At 35.5% G+C, this 25889-nt stretch overlaps 1 protein-coding gene and 1 pseudogene across 1 annotated transcript in view; one reads left to right on the top strand and one right to left on the bottom strand.

Annotated features, from left to right (window-relative positions):
* Window positions 1-3846: 3846 nt before the first annotated feature.
* Window positions 3847-25889, bottom strand: part of LOC138382426 (zinc finger protein 726-like) — a 28028-nt gene continuing 5985 nt past the window's right edge. Inside the window, exons 2-4 of the mRNA XM_069466932.1 lie at window positions 24831-24957; window positions 23898-23993; window positions 3847-5657 (exon numbers count right to left, since the gene is read on the bottom strand). Of these exons, the coding sequence (XP_069323033.1) occupies window positions 3847-5657; window positions 23898-23993; window positions 24831-24957 (2034 nt within the window). The remainder of the gene's footprint in view (window positions 5658-23897; window positions 23994-24830; window positions 24958-25889) is intronic.
* Window positions 14233-15089, top strand: LOC138382861 (UBX domain-containing protein 7 pseudogene; annotated as a pseudogene).

Below are 25889 nucleotides of genomic sequence, written 5' to 3'. Positions count from 1 at the left end.
CACCTGGAAAAGGCCAAGGATTTGATAAAGAACATGAAACCCAGGTAGGCCAACCAGACTCCAGAATTCATAGTCAAGGTCACAGTCAGTCTGCTCAGGAGCCCAGGGTTGGGCCCAGCAAGGTTAAGATGAAAGTTTTACCTCTACCTTGGACAGTGTGGTGATTCCTTGCATCTGTGCTCTCAGCCAACACAGAAACTTCCAGGGGAAATATTGAAAAGTCGTGGAGGGAGGTGTCAAGATGTTCCATGAAAAGGGTGTACATGCAAATACCAAAGGAGCCAACAAACCAAAGAATGAGGATAATCCAGTTTGTTTGTAAAGGGTGACTTATGATGGAAATTTGTGGACAGAAGCTTGGTCTAGGGAGGCCACAAGACAGTCCTCACACTGCAAACTCCCAGACCCAGGGCTTATAGTAACATCTTGGGGAAAAAGTGTACACGCTCTGAAAGGAATGTGCAGTTGTCTACGGACATCACAGTGTGTAATGTATGCAGTCACATCAGGGTTCTTTTGGAGGAGAGGTAAAACTTACATTGAATAGGTGTTTCTACATAAAGAGAAATATGTCAACCAGACATTTCTGAGGCATTCTCAGACTCAGGGCTGGTCAGAAGTTGCATGGTGGATTAGCATTTAAAATAAAGTCACTTTTGTCCCCACACAAGGCATTGTAGTTTAAAGATCAAGACCATGGACCTCCCTTTTAAAAATCTGAACATACCTGCTAATTGTTAAAGGAGAAAAGCTAACATATATATAATACAAACATAAATGTTTTCTTTATTCCTGAAGAACTATTTTTAGAGACCTGTACACAGATACTCACACATATATTGTTGTTTAAATACATGTTGGATCATACTATGCAACTTGTTCTGTAACTGCAGATATTTCAATTTTAAATGATCATGAAGAATAAATTAATATGGATGATTTATAATGTTTATCTTTTCTTATTTGTTCCAATTTCTAAACATTACAAACAGTTCTCTGTGAATCTTCTTGTATCTTTGAGCCTTTTTAACAACTAATCCACTAAAGACCAATCACAAAAATGGAATTGCACTGCCAAATAATTGTAGTACTTAGATTCTTGAAACAAAGATTGCTGCTCAGAATGCTAATAACTGCTTTGTATACCAAATTCCAGGTCAAGCGATCATTCAATACAGGCTAGTTTTTGAAGTTGAGAAAATGTGAGAAGAAAACCCTTTTATTCCCATTCTTTTGTCCAGGGTTTTATTAACAAGATGAAATATTAAAAGGAAGATTATATCAGCTTTAGAGAAACTGTAGGTAACTGAGGGAAGGGATGAAAAGCACAATAAAACTAGAAAATGTCCCAGAATTATTTGCAATCTACAATAGTTCTGTCCCATCTAAAAATGCTCTTCTGGGTGCATCAGAAACAGTACCCAGATGATTTCTGGTTTCTTATTCTGAGAACATGTGTCACTTTGGGGTGTCTTTTCTCTTTCCTTCCTTCCTTCCTTCCTTTTTCCCTTCCTTTATTGCTTCCTTTTTGTCTTTCTTTATAACCCTAAATTTGTGGATAAAAATATGAAGAAATCGATATATTTTATAAAGTGTTTTGTTCTGATTGACAAACTTATTACAGAAAATTAGAAAAGAAGTCCAGGCGTGGTGGCTCATGCCTGTAATCCTAGTACTCTGGGAGGCCAAGGCGGGAGGATTGCTTGAGCTCAGGAGTTCGAGATCACCCTGAGCAAGAGCGAGACCCCATCTCCACTAAAAATACAAAGTAATTAGCTGGACAACTAAAAATATATAGGAAAAAAATTAGCGAGGCATGGTGGTGCATGCCTGTAGTCCCAGCTACTCAGGATGCTGAGGCAGTAGGATCACTTGAGCCCAGGAGTTTGAGGTTGCTGTGAGCTAGGCTGATGCCACGGAACTCTAGCCTGGGCAACAGAGTGAGACTCTGTCTTAAAAAAAAAAAAAAGAAAGAAAGAAAGAAAGAAAGAAAGAAAGAAAGAAAGAAAGAAAGTTAGAAAGAGAAAAAAAAAATCAATGAAGAAACTAAATTAACTCACAATCCTACCACTAAGAATTTATCTCTCTTATACTTCCATACTTCTGGGCCTTTTTGTGCAAAATTGGATCAAATGTGGACATTTGTGTTTGGCTTTCGATGACATTTCCATTCTCCCCTCTATTTTGACAATGTCATAGCTGGAAGGAACAATGAATGAGATCATTTGGTTAGTTCATCTTTCTTATTTATAGATACACATGAGGCCAGAGTTAAAATGGAAGGCCTTTGACATTCCTTCTTGCACCTCAGCACCATCTCTGATCTTTACTTGTTATACTTCATCTTGGAAATATCTTTGGCTTGAACCTAATCTTTCTCCTTTCCCTACCATAAGCCATCATCTGTCTACTTAACAGTCCATAGAACAAAACACAACATGGAGCACAAGAGCTAGTATTTATTGTATTTAACACCTCAATAACTATGGGAAGAGAACCATAGTTGATCCATTTTACAGATAAAGAAACTGAAGCTTGGAGAGTAGTAACTTGTCCACATTCTGTGAGATAAAAATCAATTTTATGCTCCTTTTAAACATACATATGCTTAAATTATCTAACAATTTTAATGTTAAATTATTCTATATAATCTACACACTGCTTTAGGGTAATGTCTGATCATATTAGTGCCTTAGTGCTTTCTACTGTGAATCCTCGTATCTTTAGACTTGGTTTTTTATTAGTTTTTTTCACATTATGGCATCTGTAAAGTACAAGTTCTGTTTTACAAACTGTGTTTTATGAACAAATGTTTTTTGCATTCATTACATTTGTAGAGTTCCTCTCAAATCCAAGTTGTCTGAACTTAAAAGTTTGAGCAGTTGATACACGGTTTCATTTCAGTATAAATTTTCCCATGCACAAGAAGATCTGTGATAGAAGTAAAGGTGTTGTACCACTCTTTATAGTTGCGATTTTTTTTTCTCTGTATCAACACTCTAGCACACTCTAAGACTTTTATTTTCTGAAAGGTATTTTGACAGTTGTCACACCCATACTGCCGTTAACCAGAATGACTCTCTGACGGCAGGTAATATGTGAGCAAGCTTTCTCACTTTTCATACCTTGGTAGGACTTTTCTCAGGTATGACTTCTCTAATGTACAGTAAGGGAAGTGGACCAGGTAAAGGCCTTGTTGCATTCTTAACATTTGTATGTTTTCTCTCTGGTATGAATTTTATTATGTTTACAAATATTTAAGCACTAGTTAATGGTTTTGCCACATTGTTCATTTTCATAAGGTTTCTCTTCAGTATGTATTATCTTATGTTTAGAAACATGAGCATGGCCGGGCGCGGTGGCTCACGCCTGTAATCCTAGCACTCTGGGAGGCCGAGGCGGGTGGATCGCTCGAGGTCAGGAGTTCAAGACCAGCCTGAGCAAGAGTGAGACCCCGTCTCTACTAAAAATAGAAAGAAATTATATGGACAACTAAAATATATATATACAAAAAATTAGCCGGGCATGGTGGCGCATGCCTGTAGTCCCAGCTACTCGGGAGGCTGAGGCAGGAGGATCGCTTAAGCCCAGGAGTCTGAGGTTGCTGTGAGCTAGGCTGACGCCACGGCACTCACTCTAGCCCGGGCAACAGAGTGAGACTCTGTCTCAAAAAAAAAAAAAAAAAAAAAAAAAAAAAAAAAAAAAAAAAAAAAAAAAAAAAAATAGAAACATGAGCATAACTTAAAGGATTTCCCACATTCTGCACATTTGTAGGGCTTCCCTACTATATGAATTATCTTACGATAAGAAAGGCTGGGGCAATATTTAAAGACTTTACTACATTCTTCACATTTGTAGGTTTTCTCTTAAATAAACTCTCTTATGGGAACTAAGGTGTGAGCACTGGGCAAAGGCTTTGCCACATTCTTCACATTTGTAGGGTTTCTCTCCTGTATGAATTCTCTTATGTTTAGTAAGGCATGAATACCGGATAAAGGCTTTGCCACATTCTTCACATTTGTAGGGTTTTTCTCCAGTATGAATTCGTTTATGTGTATGAAGGTTTGAGGACCAGGCATAGGTTTTGCCACAGTCTTCACATTTGTAGGGTTTCTCTCCAGTATGAATTCTCTTATGTTTACTAAGGTCTGAGCACCGGGTAAAGGCTTTGCCACATTCTTCACATTTGTAGGGTTTCTCTTCAGTATGCATTCTCTTATGTTCAGTGAAGGAGGACCACTGGGCAAAGGCTTTGCCACATTCTTCACATTTGTAGGGTTTCTCTCCTGTATGAATTCTCTTATGTTTAGTAAGGCCTGAATACCGGATAAAGGCTTTGCCACATTCTTCACATTTGTAGGGTTTTTCTCCAGTATGAATTTTCTTATGTATATGAAAGTTTGAGGACCAGGCATAGGTTTTGCCACAGTCTTCACATTTGTAGGGTTTCTCTCCAGTATGAATTCTCTTATGTTTACCGAGATCTGAGCACCAGGCAAAGGCTTTGCCACATTCTTCACATTTGTAGGGCTTCTCTCCAGTATGAATTCTCTTATGCTTACTAAGGTCTGAGCACCGGGTAAAGGCTTTGTCACATTCTTCACATTTGTAGGGTTTCTCTTCAGTATGCCTTCTCTTATGTACAGTGAAGGCGGACCACTGGGCAAAGTCTTTGCCACATTCTTCACATTTGTAGGGTTTTTCTCCAGTGTGAATTCTCTTATGTCTAGTGAGGAGTGAGTACTTTGTAAAGTCTTTGCCACATTCTTCACATTTGTAGGGTTTTACTCCAGTATGAATTCGTTTATGTACACGAAAGTTTGAGTACCAGGCATAGGTTTTGCCACAGTCTTCACATTTGTAGGGTTTCTCTCCAGTATGAATTCTCTTATGTTCAGTGAAGGGGGACCACTGGGTAAAGGCTTTGCCACATTCTTCACATTTGTACGGTTTTTCTCCAGTATGAATTCTCTTATGTCCAACAAGGATTGAGCACCAGGCAAAGGCTTTGCCACATTCTTTACATTTGTAAGGTTTTTCTCCAGTATGAATTCTCTTATGTCTAGTAAGGTATGAGTACCGGGCAAAGGCTTTGCCACATTCTTCACATTTGTAGAGTTTTTCTTCAGTATGAATTCTGTTATGTGTAGAAAGACTTAAACTATGGTTAAAAGCTTTGCCATAATTTTCACATTTATACCATTTCTCACCAGTAAAAATTATCTTATGATTAGAATTGCTTGAGCAAGATTTAAAGATTTTGTCACATTCTTTAAAATTGAAAGGTTTCTCTCCATTATGAATTCTCTTATATTCAGTAATGTGTGAGCATTGGTTAAATGCTTCCCCATATTTTTCACATTTAACACATTTCTCTCCAGTATGTCTTACCTTATGTCTATTTAGATTTGACAATTTTTTACAGACCTTCAAACACTTATTACGTTGGAAGATTTTAGCATGGGTAGTTGTTGAATGTTGGTGAAGTTCATCATTACATCCCTTCTGCTCCTTACACTCACTCACAATTTCCCAGTCTTTCATTAAGTTCAAATTCTCAAGGCCACACTTTTCATAGCTTCTTAGTACCACATTTTGGAATGAAACATTTATCCCTTGCTCTGGCAAATGGTCCTGGGTGGAATGAGAAGGCATAGCTGAAAGAAATTTCAAAAATAAAAAATTATCCCACTTATTTCTTTTTTTACAATCTGATGAATATAATAAATTTAATATTTAAAATTATACCAAGAACATTAGCAAAATGGCATAATACGATATAGATCCTATAATTCTCTTTTAGATTAAAAAAAAAAAAGTAACAAAACCATAGTGACCAAATTGCTTTTGTGGGAATTCTAAAAACCAGGTAAGAGCTTCCAACACACCAGGAGAGCACAACACCAAGAGTCATATGGAAAGGGAAGAAATGTTTGTTATGTTTGCCTACCATGGTCTTTCCTCTTTAATACAGCATGTTGTATATAGAAGTAAAATCCGAACTGTCAGCTTCTCCCTCAATAGAGAAAGAAAATAGTAATACCTGTTTCCATTCTGGGTTTTGGGGGTCCTTCCAAAGACCCCTGTTTCTGTGTCTCGTAACACAGAGTACTGAAAGGAATAGTGCTATAGTTTCAAAGACAGACTAGGTGTACTGAACCAAAGGTAAAAAGTCATTACAGCAACCAAGAGCCTTCAGTACCACAAATAGAGAACAGGTATAGCAAATCATGACAGGTTCTTAAGATGAAATGTGGTGAAATTACTTTAACTAGAAAGTAAACACACAATTACACACAATTCCACAAAAGAAAATCCTCAGAATGGGCCAGGCACAGTGGCACACACCTGTAATCCTAGCACTCTGGGAGGCTGAGGCAGGTGGATCGTTTGAGCTCAGGAGTTCGAGACCAGTCTGAGCAAGAGTGAGACCCTGTCTCTACTAAAAATAGAAAGAAATTATATAGACAACTAAAAATACATACAGAAAAAATTATCTGGGCATGGTGGTGCATGCCTGTAGTCCCAGCTACTCGGGAGGCTGAGACAGAAGGATTGCTGAGCCCAGGAATTTCAGGTTGCTGTGAGCTAGACTGACACTATGGCACTCTAGCCCAGGAAAGAGAGTGAGACTCTGTCTCAAAAAAAAAAAAAAAATCCTGAAAATGGATTTGAGGTTCCTTAAATCTCTAGGAAAGTCAATTAGTATCAGAGTCTCCCAGGACAAAGGCACTTTATAAAGTTTGTGAAAAGTGACTTTTTTTAATACTCAAATCTCAACTAAAGGTTACAACATACACAAAATTTCAGGAAAATACAGCCCAATTAAAGAAACAAAATAAATGACCAGTAATCAGCCAAAAAGGAATGGAGAGGTGAAAATTACCTGAAAAGATTAAAAATAACCATCTGAATGCGGCTGAATGAGCCCAGTGGGAACAATACAAACAGCTAAATAAAATCAGGAAAATGACAATATCACAAAAAATAAAATCATAGAAAACATACATTGTGGAGCTGAAGAATACAGTAAGAAATGACTGAGATATTCTCAAATATAAGGAAAAAAGCCATAAAAAATTGAAATTTTACCATATTTTACCGTATTTTACCATACTTCAGCTAGGGTAATCGTGAAGTGAGCTCTAACAAGACAGATTAAAAGTAAAGTTATGAAAATCACATGAAAGAAGAGAATCTTCAAAGCACCAAGAGAAAGTGATGTGTCATCTATAAGCATGCCCCTATGAGATTATTAGTGAGTTTCTCAATAGAAACCTTGCATGCCAGAAAAAGAGTTGGGTGATATAGTCAAAATGCTGAAAGGAAAACTTCAAAGAAGAAACACTATATTCAGCAAAACTGCCCTTCTAAGCAAAGAAAAAGAGACTTCTCAAGATAACTAGATGCTGAAAAACTTTATTACCACTAGACTTTTCCCATAAGAAATGCCAAAAGCACTCCCTATCATTAAAAATTTAAAAATGCTAAAAAACAACACAAAATCATAAGAAAATAAATAAATCTCTTGGAAGGACATACAAGCACACCTAGGTAAAATTCTGTAGTATTAAAATAATGGTGCAGAAAACACTTTTAATTGTGGTATAAAATTTGAAAACAAAAACAGAAAAATAATACTAAAACTCTGTTAATAGGTATAGAATATAACAAGATATAATTGGTGATATTAATAACAAAGTTGAGGACAGATGTAATGAGGACAAATTTTTAAATGCAACTAAAATTAAGTTATTACCACTTTAAAATATGTTGTTTTAACTATAAGTTTGGTATAATTGCCACAGTAACCACCATGAAGATACCTATTATAGAGATATACTAAAAGGATATGAAAAGAGTCAAAGAATATAACTACAAAAATCAGTGAGATACAAAGGAAGGCAGGAAGAGAGGGCAAAATAGCTACAAGAATCAAAGAAAACATTTAATAAAATGCCAGTAGTAAGTCCTTTTCATTTCAAAAAATTATGTAAACATTCATGGACTAAACTTCACAATCAAAAGATGTAAATTGAATAAAGATAGGGATTTAGGAAAATAAAAAAAACAACAAAAAGATCCAACTATATACTCTTTCCAAGAGACTCACCTTACATCAAACAACAAAAGTGGACTAAAAGTGGCAGGACAAAAAAAGATATTGCATGCAAAAATTAATCAAATGAGAGCAGGGGAGATCACAATTAGGCACAATGTATTTTGAAGGAAAACTTGTCCTATTTTATAAACTATGCTTTTAAGTCGAAACTGTCACAAAAGACACAGAAGGATATTAAATAAGTGTTGATTTACTGAGAACCTATGATTTATTTTTATATCATATATGTAATATATATGAAATATGAAATATATATATGCACATTGTGTGTGTGTAAATTCAGGCTTGCCAAATATATAAAGCAAATATTGACAGAATTGAAGCAAAAAATACACAGCAATAAAATAATGCTAGGAAATTTCAATAACCTCACTTTCAGTAATAAATAATAATGTAAGACCTAATATTAACAAGGGAATAAGTGACAGCACTATACAACAATTATACCTAATAGACACATGGAAAACACTCCACACAACAGAATACACAGTCTTCTCAATAGCTCATAAAAAATTCCCCTGGATACAACTGTTGGCCACAAAACAATTCTTCACAAATTTTTAAAAATTAAAATCTTACAAACTATTATTTATAACCAAAATGGAATGAAACTAGAAATGAATAACAAAAGGAAAACCAGAACATCTACAAATATATGAAAATTAAATGGGACATTTTTGAGCATGGTCTTAATCAAGGGTTGGAAGTCTGAATATTGTGAAGATGTCCATACTGCCTAAACTCTTCTACAAATTCAAAGCAATCTCTTTTTAAAATTATCAATGTCATATTATGCAAACAAAGAAGCAATTCAAAAATTATATGGAAGGCAAAGTACCATGAAGAGCCAACAACCTTCAAAAAAAGAAACAATGTTGGAGGCATGACACTTTCTGATTTCAAGACGTGTTACAAAGGTATAGTAATCAAAGCAATTTGCTACTGGCATAAAGGCAGACAACGTAGACCAATGAAACAAAATGCAGGACAGACATAAACCCTTGCATCTATGGTCAAATGAAGACTTATTTGCACATCCCTATTTATTACAGCATTATTCACAAAAGCCAATAGGTGAAAACAACCCAAACTTGCCTCATAAAATGAAGAAATAAGTATAATCTGGGATATAAAAATAATGGAGTATTACTCAGCTTTTAAACAGCAGGAAATCTTATAACATGTACTATAAAGATAAATCTTGACATGCTAAATGAAATAAGCCAATCCACCCCCAAAAACAGATACTTCATGAATCCAGTTATATAAAATATCTAAAGTAGTTACAGCTTTAGAAACAAAAGAAAAATACAATAATGTTGGTAAAGGACCAGAAAATGCGGACAAGAGGTAGCTGTTTTATGTATACTGAGTTTTAGCTTTGCAAGATAAAAACATTCTAGAGATATATGTTACATAACACTGTCAATATACCTAATATGACTACACTCTAATTAAAATATTTAAGATTCTAAATGTTATGTGTTTTTACATGAAAAATAAAAAATACCTAAAATAGATTTTTGAAGCTACTCAAAAATTATCTTCAAATCACACAAATATTTCACACAAAGATAATATATATTCACCAATAAATATATTTTGAAATTAAGATAAATTTATGACTATTTACCTAGACAGGATAAAATAACCATTGACCACCAACCAAGAAAAAATGTACTATTCATAAAGAAAATAGGAGTAATATTTATACGGACAAGCAAACACAAAGAAATTACAGTGGCAATAGACACATAGGTGATTTACCTTTGACTTTTGCCCATCATGCCTTAAAGTATACAGAGTCAAATACTGTCATACGATATTATAATATATAGATAAACCTAAAAACTTAGTTGACTGATGTGAGGTGGCCTACTTTAGAGCAGTAATATTTCACAAAACACACTACTGTCATTCATAAAAAGCACTGATGAGAAAAGTTTAATCATTAGGCATTGAAATGATACCAGAGAAACTTGTTTCTTATTAGGTTGGTACACTTCTTACCCAAAAGTGAAAGGCTATAGCAACCCAGCTTTCAGAAACAAAGCAAAGTCTTACATTTCTAAATACAGAAACAACATTGTACAATGTGTTGTGAAACTGATGCATAAAACAATCAATTAGCAATAAATTATATTATCATGCAGATAGAGGTTGATTTCAGTGGATGGAAATGCTATTTACATGCAGTAAACTGAAACATACAAAACAATCAGTTTAATAAATGTGGTGTGCATACTAATTATCTAGTTCAGTTTTTATAAAACATATAAATTCAAGCATATTATTTTAGATCTTCTCAAAGTTCTCCATTAATACATGATCAAAATAAAATGATATAATTTGTCACATTAATAACAAAGTGAGGGATATAAAGAGGTATGGTTTTTCAATAAAATTAAAATTAACTTGTTATGACACTAAACTATATTGTTATGACTTTAAGATGTACCTGTACTCTTTATTTATTTATTTTTTTTTTAAACAGAGTCTCACTCTGTTGCCCCGGCTACAGTGCCCTGGCATCATCCTAGCTCACCAGCAACCTCAAACTCCTGGGCTGAAGCAATCCTCGTGCCTCAGCCTCCGGAGTAGCTGGGACTACAGGCATGTGCCACCATGCCCACTAATTTTTCTATATATATATTTTAGCTGTCCATATAATTTCTTTCTATTTTCAGTAGAGACGGGGGTCTCGCTCTTGCTCAGGCTGGTCTCGAACTCGTGAGCTCAAGCAGTCTTCTTGCCTTGGCCTCCCAGAATGCTAGGATTACAGGCAGGAGCCACCTCACCCGGCCTGTACTCTTTCTTTCTCAAGGTGTTCCAGAAAGAAATTATCTACAGAAGTCATGGCCAGGTGTGGCAACTCATGCCTGTAATCCTAGCACTCTGGGAGGCTTAGGCGAAAAGACTGCTTGAGCTCAGGAGTTTGAGACCAACCTGAGCAAGAGCGAGACCCCGTCTCTACCAAAAATAGAAAAATTAGCCACGTGTTGTGTTGTGTGTTTGGTGTCACAGCTACTAGGGAGTCTGAGGTGGGAGAATCACTTAATATCAGGAGTTTGAGGGTGCAGTGAGCTATGATGATACCACTGCATTCTATGTGTCCTACCTGGAGTGACAGAGCAAGACACTGTCTCAAAAAAAAAAAAAAGAAAAGAAAAGAAAAGAAAGAAAGAAAAAGAAAGGAAAAGAAAAGAAAGAAAAAAAAAAAGTTCTGCTAAAGAAAATGACAGAGGAGAGAGGAACCAAAGCATGTAACTGCAAATCAGCAAAAGAAAAATGAAGGGTGTAAGAGAAGATATGAGGGATGTCCAGAAGACATGAAGAGTAACTTCATTTCTTTCAGTAACTACTTTAAATATAAATGGATTAAAGACTTAAATCTAAAGAAGATAATATGGCTGCATGGATTAAGAATAATGGAGTTTCTACAATATTACGTCCACAAGAGACTTATTTTAGCTCTAAGGAGTCAAGTAGGCTGAAAATAAAGGATGAAAAAAAAAAAAAAACATGCAAATAGTAACCACAAGTGGGTGTAGTGGCCATAACTGTATTAGACAAAATACACTTTAGGTCAAAACTGTCACGAGAAAGAAAAATTGATGTTAAACAATGACAGCATAGGTCCACTTACCAGGAATCTATAACGGTAATATATATAATATAAATATAACACATATAATATGTATGTTATATATATAAACACATACACGTTATATATGTTATATAATTTATGTTGTATAATATGTACATTACATGTATATACAACATCAGGGATTCAAACATATGAAACAAATATTGCCAGCAATGAAGCAAGAAATACACAGCAACATGGTCACTGTTTACTTTAAGACTTCACTTTCAATAACAAATAGAAAAATCAGATAGAAGATCAGTAAGAAAATAGAAAACCTGAATATTATACACAAATTAGACCCAACAGGTACAGAACTCTCCAGTGGAAAGCAGCAAAATGTACAATATTTTCAATTACACCTGGTGCCTTCCGTTAGGACACATAATAAGTTTAATCAAATTTGAGATGACAGAAATCATACAGTTTATCTTTTCTGACCCAAATGAAATAAAACCAGAAATAAAAAGCAGAAAAAAAACTGACAAATCCAAAAAGATGTGGAAATTAAACACACTCTTGAACATATTCTAGCCCAGGGATCAGATGATTTGATATTATTAAGATGTCAGTATTACCCACAGTGATGGACAAATTTAATGTTATATCTATCAAAATCCCATTGGCACATTTTTTGCAAAAATGCTAGAACTTGTTTAGCAACTATGACTAGCCAAATCCCTTTCAAAAGAAGAACACAGAGACAATACACTTCCTGATTTCAAAACATATTACAAAGCTACAAAAATAAAAGCAATGTGGTACTGGCACTAAGACAGGTAAGTAGAAAAAGGAAAAGAATAGAGAGCCCAGAAATAAATCCTTGTGTATATGATCAAATGATTTTCCACAAGCTGGCCATGACCACACAATGGGGAAAGGAGAGAGTCTCTTCAACAACTGGCGTTGAAAACTGGATTATCTATATAATAAATAAAGTTGGATCAATCTCTTGTGATATAAAAAAATTTTTAAATAGATTAAATACAGAGAAGAAATATACCTAGTAAAACCCTTAGAAGAATATGTAGGAAAAAAGATCATGACATTAGTATTGGCAGTGTTCTCTTGGATATCACATCAAATACAAAAGCAACAAAGAAAACAAGAGAACAATGGGACTTCAGCAAATTTCAGAATTTCTATACATCAAAGGAAAGATTTAGTGGAGACAGCATGCCACATACTAAATGGGTAAAAATATTTGTAAAACATTCACATTACAGGAGTTAATATTCAGAATACATTAATGTAAACAACTCTGAAAATTCAACAATAAAAAGTTAATAACTTGATAAAAAATGGACAAAGTATTTAACTGTTTTCCAAAGAAGATATACAAATGCCCAACAAACATTCAAAAGGATACTCAAAATTAATAATTTTTAGGGAAATGCAAAGCAAAATTACATTGAAATATCACCTCACACTCAGAATGGGCAATATAAAAACCTTGTCAAAAATGTATAGAAATTGGAACCCTTTTGAAATATTGGTGTTGAATAATATAAGGCAGACACTTTGAAAAATGTATAAGGGTTCCTTAATTAAAAATAAAAATTAGCATATGATAAAGAAATCTCATCTCTGGGTATCTATCCAAAGTATGCAATGCAGAATCTGGAAGCGGTATGTGTGCACCCATGTTCATTTCAGCATTATTCACAAAAGCCAAGAGGCACAAGCAACCCAAATGGCTTTCAATTGATGAACACATTAAAAAAATAGAAAAATTAGCTAAACATAGTCATGTGCACCTACTGTTCCAGATACTCACGAGGCTGAGGAAGGAAAACCACTTGAGCCCAGGTGTTTGAAGTTGCAGTGAGCTATGATGACACACTGCATTCTACCCCAGGCATGAGAATGAGAACCTGTCTCCTGTCTGAAAAACCACGGAAGAAAAAAAAAAAAGAAAATCTTGGCACATTCTATGATAAAAGCAAACCTTGAGGCCATTATGTTAACTAAAATAAGCCAGTACAATGTTAGATAGTGTATGATTACACTTAATATGCTGTATCTTAAGTAGTCAAACTCACAGAAATAGAAAGTAGAATGAAGTTTGTCAAGGGCTGGAGAGAGGGTAAAATGGGCAGTTCTTACTTAATAGGTATTCAGTTTTAGTTTTGCAAGATGTAAATTTCTAGAGATCTTGTGCATAACAATGTAAACATACTTACTACTCCTGAAATGTACATGTAAATAAACTTAAGATGGTAAATTTTATATGTTTTACCAATTAAATTTTTTAAAAGAATAACTAAAATAGTTGTCAAGCTTTTCAAAAATTACATTCAAATCACAAAAGTGCTTCTCTCACACCAAGATAATATAGATACATCAACAAATATTGACACATGGTAAATTTCAGACTATTTCCATGACTATTCACCCAGACAAGACAAAACAACCATTGAAATCAGCCAGGATAGGTTTATCATATCAGTTAAGAAGCCCAGAGATGTCATACATACAGTTGTATAAACTAGGGGATTTCCCATTTCCGTATTGGACCCACGGACAGGTCAGAAACTAGTGGAGTGGCACCAATTAGATATATCTTCTTTCTTGGGCCAAGTGACAGGATTTCTAGGTGAACATGGGCAACTGGATGGATTATCTAGCAGTCTCCCCAAAAATGTGCCTATTCAGAGAATCTTATAGATGCAAGTGAAGACATCCAGCTAGAAGCTTCCATCAGAGGCTCCTTGCAAGAGACACATTTTGATTCAATACAGACAAAACAGGGAAGTCACTCTGATGAAGAATCTGAATCTGAACTTTTTTCTGGCAGTGAGCAATTCATATGTTTGTGGCTGAAGAACATAATGTAGAAAACCTTGCCAAGTCCAGAAAGTCTCCTCATAAAGATTTGGGGCACAGAAAAGACAACAGAAGGCCATTAACTCAGCCCCCTGCCAGAACTGAGCCAGGAACAGCCACAAACCACCAAGCATTATCAGTTGTCAATGCAGATATACTAGAGATGTCACCTGAAAAATCAGATGGAATGGAGTGGAAGGGGTAGATGTAAATGCACCAAAAGCACAGCTGATGTTGCGGTATCGAGATCAAAAAAGGGAAGACACCATTCATCCAGAGCAAGCTAAACTGCTAGCTTTGGTGAAGCATGTCCAGTGTAAAGGATATCCGAATGAACATGTTGAACTTCTCACCAACTTCCCTCCAATGAAACTATCTCATCTGAACTATGACATTATCTTACAAGAGGCAGACCTTTGTCCTTAAAAGACTGTCTTTGTACAGGAAAGAAATAAACACCATGGTCCGAACTCTCTTTTTTCCCTTTTCCTGTGATACCATATCACTCAGCATGTATTTTGGCTCATAGGACCATAGAGCTAAAGTTGGGCAAACAAGTCATCTGCCTTCTTTTTATTTCTCGTTCTCTCCTATGATCAGTCTCTTGCTGCCTCTTTTTTTTCTTTTCTCTTTTCTTCCCCCACCCTCAGCTTACTTTTTTCTTATCTAATATGGTGACCAAATAGAAGTGTAAGAATAAGATCTCTCCCAGAACTATCAACAGGAAATGTGTTCCAATAAGTGGTCTCTTGCACAGCACTTCTTGGGGATCCAATGTTACTCTCCAGACTCCTTTGGCAAAGGAATGGCTAAATTCAGCATATGAACAAACTCCCTTTTTTATAAGTTCCCATTTTCAGTAAGGAGAAGTAATTCTCTAACATATATTGTTTTCTTTTGTTCTTCATGTAGGAAATATCTAGGCTTTGGTTTACATAGAAAAAGCATCCTTTATCAATATTAATCATATTTAAATTTTTTTAAAGGATTGCCATCTTCCTAGCTGTAAGAATTATTTCCATGGCATCTGTTATTGGCAGAAAGAGCGTTAAATGTGGAGTGTGTAGCATGGGGTAGCTTTCAGTGCCCCAGGCTGAGACAGTTTTCTTTATTATTACTCTATTACCTGTATTGACCCTGCTGGTCCTACAATGAACATCCAGTGAGCAAACTGTGGTGATCGGAAAAGGAAGGTGCTTGCTGTTCTGCCAGTATGACATATTAGCTCCTCTGACCCCTCCACTGTCTGGGTCCAGTGATCCATAGGAAGGCAGCTGGTCAATAATCATGCACAACAGTGGCTTTTTTCTTTTTTTTTTTTTTGAGACAGAGTCTCGCTCTGTTGCCCGGGCTAGAGTGAGTGCCGTGGCATCAGCTTAGCTCACAGCAACCTCAAACTCCTGGGCTTAAGCAATCCTTCTGCCTCAGCCTCCCGAGTAGCTGGGACTACAGGCATGCGCCACCATGCCCGGCTAATTTTTTTCTATACATATTTTTAGTTGGCCAGATAATTTCTTTCTATTTTTTTTTAGTAGAGACGGGGTCTCGCTCTTGCTCAGGCTGGTCTCGAACTCCTGAGCTCCAGCGATCCGCCCACCTCGGCCTCCCAGAGTGCTAGGATTACAGGCGTGAGCCACCGCGCCCAGCCAACAGTGGCTTATAATTGTAACCACTGTCATTATTGATTGTCCTATGTTCTTTAAGGCACACTAGATATGCCCCTGGGGAAAAAGAAAATGTGCAGCTGAGAGTTGCTAACCAAGTGCCTTTGGTTAGAAATAATGATTCACTCTTTCCTCCTGGTTGAATGGTCTCTAAAAGTCCCTGTTGACTGAAAGAGCATAATTCCTGAAAAATGGTGTTTTTTTTTTTTTTTTAAAGGTATCAAAACTGAAAGCCTCTCTGAGGGCAAGATCTTTAAACTCAATTCATAAGAAAACATAATGAAGGGGGTTTGTGGAGATTACCAGTAATCTTCAGATGTTGTGAGTTTCTTTTGCCAACAAAAGCCACATTCAAATTGTAGTTAGTGAAAGGTTTTTTCAGTATTTTTTAGAAGAGACAATCTTGAATCTGTATAATACTATTTGCAAACCAGTTTCACTATATATATGCCCAGTTCTTATTTTGTGCTTAAAATAGAGTCCTCTGAAGGGGTAGTACTAATTCTGGTGACAAAATCAAAACTTTAACCTGTTGTAAAATCATAATACGGAATGTACCTATTTTGTCAGTTGGGGCTTTAGATTGAATCTTCTACTTGAGGAACATAAATTGCTTCTGCACAGAGACCTTTAAGTTCCCATCTACTTTAAGATTCCTCTCTCAGCAACTAGGGAATTGGGGTGGGGGAAGAGGCTATGTGTTGCTCCTACACAGTTATAGAATATGGTTTCTAATGGCTGGATTTTGAGGGATCCTCCCTAAAAAATGAGTTATTAATTTCTTCAAGAAGATCACAGAAAATTCTGTTTATTCTTCAGTGAGTCCTTTTGATTTAATGTTCTTACATTTGTTTTCTAAGTCTGTGTAAGTGCTTATGTGTAAGTATATAACTGTATAAATGTTATAAATATATTTACATAATTAGTTTCATTTATACCTTGAGTCAAAGTTCTCTCTTTAGATTGGTGACTGAGTAATACCACTTTGGTGTCTTTTCATAGGCTCGAGAGGCTTAATTAGAAGTTTCTGATTTATTGAGGAAACATGGTTTTCATGTTAATTCCTCAATTGTATCTCTGAACTAGGATAATATACTTGCTATTTGAGGAATAGAGCTGTATACTATCAAAGGTGCACTGGAGGGTAAAAAATTTGTTGGTAGTAGACACGTCAGAAATCTAAAACTTAAGAGAGGCACATTGTTAAGAAGGTTATGCTCATTTTTCAGCTCTGATGGCATCCATCTCCACTCTCAGCAAAGTCACAGCTGAAGCCCAATAGAGAAAAAATGTGAAGTCAAAAATTTTTCCTGTAGTTCTCTGTATTTCATTCTCTTGCCTACTAGCTTCTCTTGATAAAATATATCGAGAAAACCTGAGACAACATGTTCATTAATGAGAATATAGTTCTTTTTGCTTTCCTCAGCACTTCCATATTCATTTATGATAAACCAAAGTGACTTTTTCCACTTGGGTTACTCTGAGATGATTAAATATATAGAAAGTGATTCAAGACACAACATGATACATTCATCCAAGTTAGATACACTGGGATGTTTAGGGTACAAAGGTAGAGGATTTCATTTTATTTTGAGGCAGGAGTATAATAATTATCTTGAGGTTGATATAGAGGCCCATGGGGAGGAGTTATGGATTGTACATGGGAAGAGTAAATAAAGAGTATTGCCTTGATCCAGAACTTAACCCACTTATGGAGTATACTTCTTCCAGTTTGCCTTATTTCTCCTGCAGGTTCCTTTGCTCTTTGGGCGAGAGGTTTTATTGAATAGATTAAATGAAATCAGTCAGGTTAGTTAAAAATCATTCCTTACGGGTGCTGTAAACAGCTTGGAAGAGAGTTTAAAAGATAGGGAGCAAAAGAACAAGGCAGACTTAGAGAATGATGAGAAAAACACATGGAGACAGAATGAAAACTAGTGGGGAAAAAATGAGAGGCATACTTTTTTTGAATTTGATTTAGAAAGGAAGAAGAGAAGTGAAAGAACAGTGTCCAACGAGGAAAGAACAGGGAACTAATTTTAAGTAACTTCCATGTGCTAGGTCCTTTATGTGCATTTTCTCCTTTAATCTTTCTAAAAATCCTACAAAATGTGTATTTTCCCCATTTTATAGATAAGGAATAAAACAAATGTAGAGAACTTGTTAAGGATGTCACACTAAGTGGCAAAGCAGAATGGGAACCCTCCTACAACAGAGGAATCAATTTACCCAAACGATTGTCTTCCCATTGTTTTGCTTTGTAAATTATCATAAGTTTTGTTTTCTTAAAACTAAGGAATGTAGTTCAGAGAAAGCTTGTGGGATTTCCACTATGACTATAAATTCTTATTTATGTCATTATTTTGGGAGGCTAATTACCAATTGCTTTTAAAAATGATACACTCATGAAAATGTGAAAGAAAAATAACTGTGTGGCATTATTTGCCAAGAATAAGTGGAAAGGATAAAAAAGAATTTTATCTTTAACCGTTTTTCAGAAAGGATAAAATCTTTTCTGTGTACATCCATGCTTGATTATTGAACCCTGTATGTGTATGTTTTACAATCTTTTATAAAAGTCTACTTCCTTGACTTTATATACCAACAATTATTAAATGAGTCCTTCATCAAAGTTAGAAATATTTTTAAATATAAGATCTGATTCTTACTTGTTTTATCCAGTTAGAAAACACACTATAGATGAGATAATTGGAGAACATGTAAATGTTCACCTCTCTGAGGTTGAACTATAATTACAATAGAAGTTTAGGAAAGAGAACAGCGTAGGTTACAGTTAGGAAAGTCTTCACAAAGATGTAAGACTGAAAGGTGGCAAACATGGTAGTTCAAATTTTGTTTGACTCACCTATATTCTCTCATACCTTTTGTAACTACTAGATTTAGGGCATAAAGTTTGTCAATAATAAATAACAACTCTCAAAGTAGGAAAGGATTGTTGATCCCCAGGACTAAAGATTATTATCTAGCACAGAGCTCACTTATACACTTAGGAAAAATACCAGAGGGAGCCACTAGCAACTGAAAAATTAAGGAAAGTAGATGACAATTCTAATGATTCCCTTTTGCCTACAGTAGACTGAAACTTTCAAGTGAATGTTTTAGTAAATATGGGACGCCTACTAATTATCTAATTTACATCATGCATGATGTGACATTCTAGTATATCGTTCTGAATATTTGAATCTAAAATTATAAAAACTTTAATATAGAACAAAACAGAAAGTGAAAATACGTAGAGAATGTAAAATTAGCAAGATGGTGGAATATGAAGTCCCCTGCTTCTTTATATCCCCGCAGCAACAAACATTTTGCAGCCATACATGGAAAAAAGGACCTTTATGACAGCCTAGCACAGTGGCTCATGCTGGTACTCTTAGCTACTAAAAGGCCGAGGTAAGAAGATCACTCCAGTCTAGCAGCTTAAAACTAGCCTGGGTGATATAGCGAGACCATATCTTAAAAAAAGTGCTTTTATGAGAGCTTTGGGATCCAGGGAGGAGGATTCCAAAGCTGCTAAAGCCATAGAACAAGGAAGGTAATTTTAAAAAGACAGGCCCTAATTCAGGTGCCACACTTGAGGACCCCTGTTCTTGGCTACAGACCAGGAAATAGCCCAGTCAACTTGGTCCCACTGAGAATTCTGAAGTGACCATGTAGGCATCTCCAACTTCTCCCAGCCATGATCTGGTGGTACTCTTGCCTATCAATAGAACTGGGAGAGATACCCACTTGTGGTCATGGAGACAAGCCTGCACAACTTGGTACTCACTGTGGTCTCTGAAGCAGTTCTGTGACCCAGTTCCAGCCCTCTTAGACACAGTTATTGCCCAGTTCTGCCCACCCAAGGGCCTACACAGTGAAATGGAGAAAACTTCTCAGTGGGAGCCACACTCATCCATACGCTTGATGTCAGGTCCACCCCCTAGGCAGACCCAGCTGCAAGTCCCTGCCCTACAGATCAAAGTCATGAAGGCAACCCAGCCTGCTTATGAATAAGACAGAATTCACAACTAGCCAAGCCCCTGGTAACAGGCCCACACTCAAAGCAGACCTAACTACATACCCAGCCACAGACTTGTAACCCAGTTATAACCCCTCTGATCTACAAACCCAGAGGAGACCCCATAAGCCTGGTACCCCAAAATGAAGATCTTTACCTGCTGAAACTGGCTTATGAAAACTAGAAGAGGTGCGTGCTCCTTCTAATGCACAGATATCAATGCAAGTGTATATTATACCCATTTTCAATGCCTCTATTTTAACACAGTATTGGAAATCCTAGGCAGAACTATTAGGAAAGAAAATGGAAAAAAAAAAAAAGCTGTGCAAATAAAGAAGTAAATTCGTCACTGTTTGTAGATGACATGATCTTATATACAGAAAATTATAAATAGTACATGAAAAAACTGTTTAAAATATGCACTCAGATGAAGTGCAGGTGAGCAAAATATTAAATTAACATATAAAAACCAGTGAATCCATACATTAACAACAAATAAAAAAAAGAAAACAATCTCGTGTACAATATCAAAATATTAATTTTTAGCAATTAATTTTACCAGGATGAAAAAGCTTTGCACTGAAAGAATACAAGATATTCATGAGAGAAATTGAAAAAGATACGAATAAATGTAAAAATATCGCATGTTTGTGGATTGGAAGAATAAATACTTTTAAAGTGCCATATAATCCAATGTGTTCTATAGATTCAATCAACTTCCTATCAAAATTTTAATGGCATTTTCTACAAATATAAAAAACAATGTTAAAATTTTAATGGAACTTCATTAGACTTTGTTTTCTTTTTCTTTTCTTTTTTTTTTTTTTTTTTGAGAAAGAGACATGCACTGTTGCCCAGGCTAGAGTGCCATGGCATCAGCCCATCTCACAGCATCCTCAAACTCTTGTACTGAAGCAATCCTCCTGCCTCAGTCTCCTGAGTACCTGGGACTATAGGCATGCACCACCATGCCTGGCTATTTTTTTTCTATTAATATTTTCAGTCGTCTGGCTAATCTTTTCTATTTTTAGTGGAGATGGGGTCTCACTCTTCCTCAGGCTGGTCTGGAACTCCTGACCTCGAGCGATCTCTCACCTCAGGCTCCCAGAGTGACAGGATTACAGCCATGAGCCACCATGCCTGGCCAAACTACAATAGACTTTGAATAGCTGAAGTAATCTTGAGGAAAAACAAAGCTGAAAGCATCATATTTTCTGATGTTGAACTATATTTCAAAACTATAGCAATAAAAACAGAATGGTATACATATTAAAAATGATACAACACCAATGGAACAGAATAGAGAGCCCAGAAATCAACCCACATTTATAAGGTCAACTAATCTTTGACAGACACAACAAGAATACACAATGCAGAAAGTATAGTGTCTCCAATAATTGGTAAGAGAAAAGCTGGGTATCCACAATGAAAAGAATAAAACTGGATCATTTATCTTACACCATGTCCCCAAATTAACACAAAATAAAATAAAGACTTGTGTAAGATATGAATCCTTGAGAATCTGAAAAGAAAACATATGAAAAAATCTTCTTGATATTGATATTGGTAATGGATTTTTTGAAAATGGCACCAAAAGTATAAAAACAAAAAGAAATATAAACAAGTTGGACTCCATCAAATTAAAATGTTTTTGCACAGCAAACAATAAAATATTTATAGGATGGGAGAAAACATTTGTAAATCATGTGTCTGACAAGAGGTTAATATCCAAATTATATAAGAAACATAAATCAAAGGCAAAGACAATAATGACCGTAATAACGGGTTGAAAAACAGTCCTAAGACTGAACTGATATTTTCCCAATGAAGAAATACGAGTGGCCCACAGGTGTATGAAAAGGTGCTCAACATCACCAGTTATCACGGAATTACAAATCAAAATCATGATGAGATATCACTTCATTCATATTTGTTAGGATGGCTAGTATAAAAAAGAAAACAAGTTTTGACAATGATATGAAGAAAAATAAATCATTGTTGGTGAGTTGTAAATCAGTAGATTCATTTATAAAGCAAGTGTGGAGAATCTTGAAAAAAAAAAAATACAATTACCATAAAATTTAGCAATCCCACTTCTGTGTATATAATCAAAGGAAATAAAATCAGCATCTCAAATAAATACATGCACTCCCAAGTTCATTTGCAGAATTATTCAAAGTTGCCAATAAATGAAAACAACTTAAATGTTTGTGAATGCTGAATGGACAAAGAAAATGTGGTATATATACACAATAGTATATTATTTGGTTATAAAAATATTATTCAAACATTTCAACAACATAGATGGACAGGGAGGATATCACACTAGCTGAAATAAGTCAGGTACAGAAAGACAAATATTGCATGATCTCCCTTACATGGGGAATCTAAAAAGGTTGTACTGATAGAAGCAGAAGGTGCAAAGGTGGTTGCCAGGCCCTGAGGTGGGGAAATGAGGAGATATTGTTCAAAAGGTACAAACATTCATTTATATAATATGATGAATAAGTTTTGTGGACCTAATGTATAGCATTGTGACTATAGCTAATAATGGTTTTTATCTTAAAAATCTGCTATGATAGTAGACCTTAAGTGTTCTGACTACCAACAAAAGGTAACTGTGAAGTGTTAGATGTGTCCATTAACTTGAATGTACCAATCATTTCACAATGGACACACATATCAAGTCATTACATTGTATACAATAATTATATAGTTATACAACTTTTGTGAAGAAAGTCCATATCACAGACATATATATATATGTATATAAATGTGTATACATATATATGAATGACACAGTCCCAGTAATTTTCTTACTAAACAAGAGAAAATTATAAAATGATAGTTACTGAGAAATAAAGAAGATGGTAAAGATTATTTAAAATTGGAAAAAAAAAGTAAAATGCAGAATTTGAATATAGGCTGAGCAATATTCTAAGGTGCCCAATGACATAGAATATTTAAGAAATGTACGGAGTAGATATATTGAACTATATTAAAGTTGAGGAATTGGGGTGTGTGGAGTTTATTATTAATCATAGTCCACACTAAAACAGAATTTAGAAGTAAAATAACATTAGATTTTATTTATGGAGATACTTAGTGTTCTGATAATATTACTGAGTATGAATTTCTATAGAATTGCATTTAACACTTCCATAGGATATCAAACAATAAAGCAGAAAACACATTTGCTTGTGGTGTTATGGGATTTCTGAACCAAATACCAATACCACCACTACATTAAGACATTTCTAGATATGATGCAAAAAGGGAAATTAAAAAATAGTTTGTCATAGAGTTCCTCAGAAATACACACATATTCTCATTTCTTGAAAAGTAATGGAAGAGCAGTCACATCCTGTGGTCCCTTATTAGGGACCCTGACTCTGAAAAGGACTCTGACTCTCACTGTAAATGTGAAGGAAGATCACTAAGTCAAGTCCTTAGATAATAACAAAGGGCAGAGATGCCAATATCTGAGATTAAGAGAAAGAAACACAGACTTCTCAGAAACCATTTCCATTGGAGCAGAACTGCCCAAACCACAATTTAAAGTCTGGCTTTCTCCTTGACCTCTCACCTGTGTCATCTGCTTCATTCACCCCCACCTACCTGGGCGTTCTGCTACAGTTCCATGCCTCTTCACAGTCCAGAGCCCTTTCCTTTGCTCCAGACAGGTGATCAGGTGTGGCTTAAAGACAGCAAGACCTGTTTTATGAGGGAAAAAATGATATCACTCTTGCTAGGATTTTTCAATTACCAACCAAGTATTGTACTCAGTAGAAAAGAGAGAACATTATATAAGATTCTAGAAAATTAATCAAAAACTACTATTCCCTGATGGAAACTTTAGAATATTTAGGAAATATTTAAAATTTGTGGGTCTTGACCAGGTGTGTTGGCTCATGCCTGTAATCCTAGCACTCTGTGAGGCCAAGGTAAGACAATCACTTGAGGTCAGGAGTTTGAGACCAGCTTGAGCAAGAGTGAGACCCTATCCTTACTAAAATTAAAAAAATTAGCCAGGCATGGTAGCATACAACTATAGTCCCAGCAAATAGTGATGGTGAAGCAGGGGGATGGCTTGATCCCAAGAGTTTGAGGTTGCAGTAAGCTATGTTGACACCACTGCACTCTACCCAGGGTGACAGAGCAAGACTCTGTCACAAAAGCAAACTAAAACAAAACTAAAATAAAAGAAAAGAAAATGTGTGGATTGTTATCTCTACTACCCAGCACTAGTGAATCAAAAACTGATGGTGGAAATTTAATTTTAAGGTGTAGATAATATTTTATACCACTAAATTTCTGAAATTACCACTCATCTAGAATGAAGGATACAGATCAGCTCAAGAATGAGTAAGATTAAAGTCAAGATAAAACATCTTGAAGATTTTTCCTATACAACAAATCCCCAAGATTTCCTTGGAAACAAAGATCTAAAATTAATTCATATAAAGCAGAAACTCCCAGGAAACTTCCTACAAAGGAAGGATATGAAATCCTTAGTGTGGAATACAAATTGTGTATTGAAGTTATCCTCACCGAGGGAGACCAGGTTTCTGTAGTTCTCTAACATCACGTCCCTATACAAATTCCGCTGAACAGTGCTCAGGCATGCCCACTCTTCTGGAGAAAATTCTATGGTCACATCCCTGAATGTCAACCGTCCCTGAAAGAAAAACACATATTTTCAAAGTGGCTATGGGAAGAGTTCTTAATTTGGCTCCAGGTGAAAATGAAAGAGAAAAGATAACAGTTTCTTAATTACATGAGTGACTGGAATTGTTCAAAAAGACACTTTTTAACACAAAAATATTCTGTAATGTATTCCGTAACTCTGAGGAATAAAACTGACATAGATCAACAAATCCAGTGTAGGTACTACAGTTTTCTGGATGATATAGTATAAAATTCAAGGCACCAAAACGGACATTTACATTTTTAAGTTCTACATTACATCATGCAGGATAATTTGTGTATATATTTCAGATGGAAAAGTCATGCTGAGGTAAAAAGTACCTCTCAAACTTTCATGTGTATGACAATGCAGATTTTAATTCAGGAGATATGGAGTGAGACCTGAATTTCTATCAAGCTCACTAGTGATATCAATGCTTCTGGTCCAAGAGGAATGTCTTTCAAAGGTCCAGTAAGTGGCAGAGCCTGGCTTTACTCCAGTTCATCTGACTGGACAATAAATATGAGTGCCTTCGTTTTCCAAAGCAAGCTATGCGCAAAGAAAGTCTAAACAGAAAGGGAGCTTCCAGATTAAATGTGATAGTTTATGCACATCAGTTGGTAAGTCCTCACAAGTTACCTATTAATAATTAAGAGAAAAATAATTAACTCTAAAGTGGAAAAATTTTATCAGAGAGAGCCTTAACCAAGTGAATCAAATTAGCATGAACTATGATAGGACAACTTAATATTAGGAGCCAATGGACGCAGACACAACATCACTAAAAGCAAACTAAAATGAATGAAAACTATGTATCGTATCAATATAACCACAAAGAGAAAAGTTTAGTTGTCATGACTTTAAAGCACAGTACACTAGTAAGAGATCTTTAGTGGAGTATACATAATCTATTTGTGCCAGAC

Source organism: Eulemur rufifrons, chromosome 4 (assembly GCF_041146395.1).
Source record: "Eulemur rufifrons isolate Redbay chromosome 4, OSU_ERuf_1, whole genome shotgun sequence".
In the NCBI taxonomy this organism is placed as follows: domain Eukaryota; kingdom Metazoa; phylum Chordata; class Mammalia; order Primates; family Lemuridae; genus Eulemur; species Eulemur rufifrons.
The sequence above is the reverse complement of the archived record's forward strand: the minus strand, read 5'-3'. Positions and strand labels throughout refer to the sequence as shown.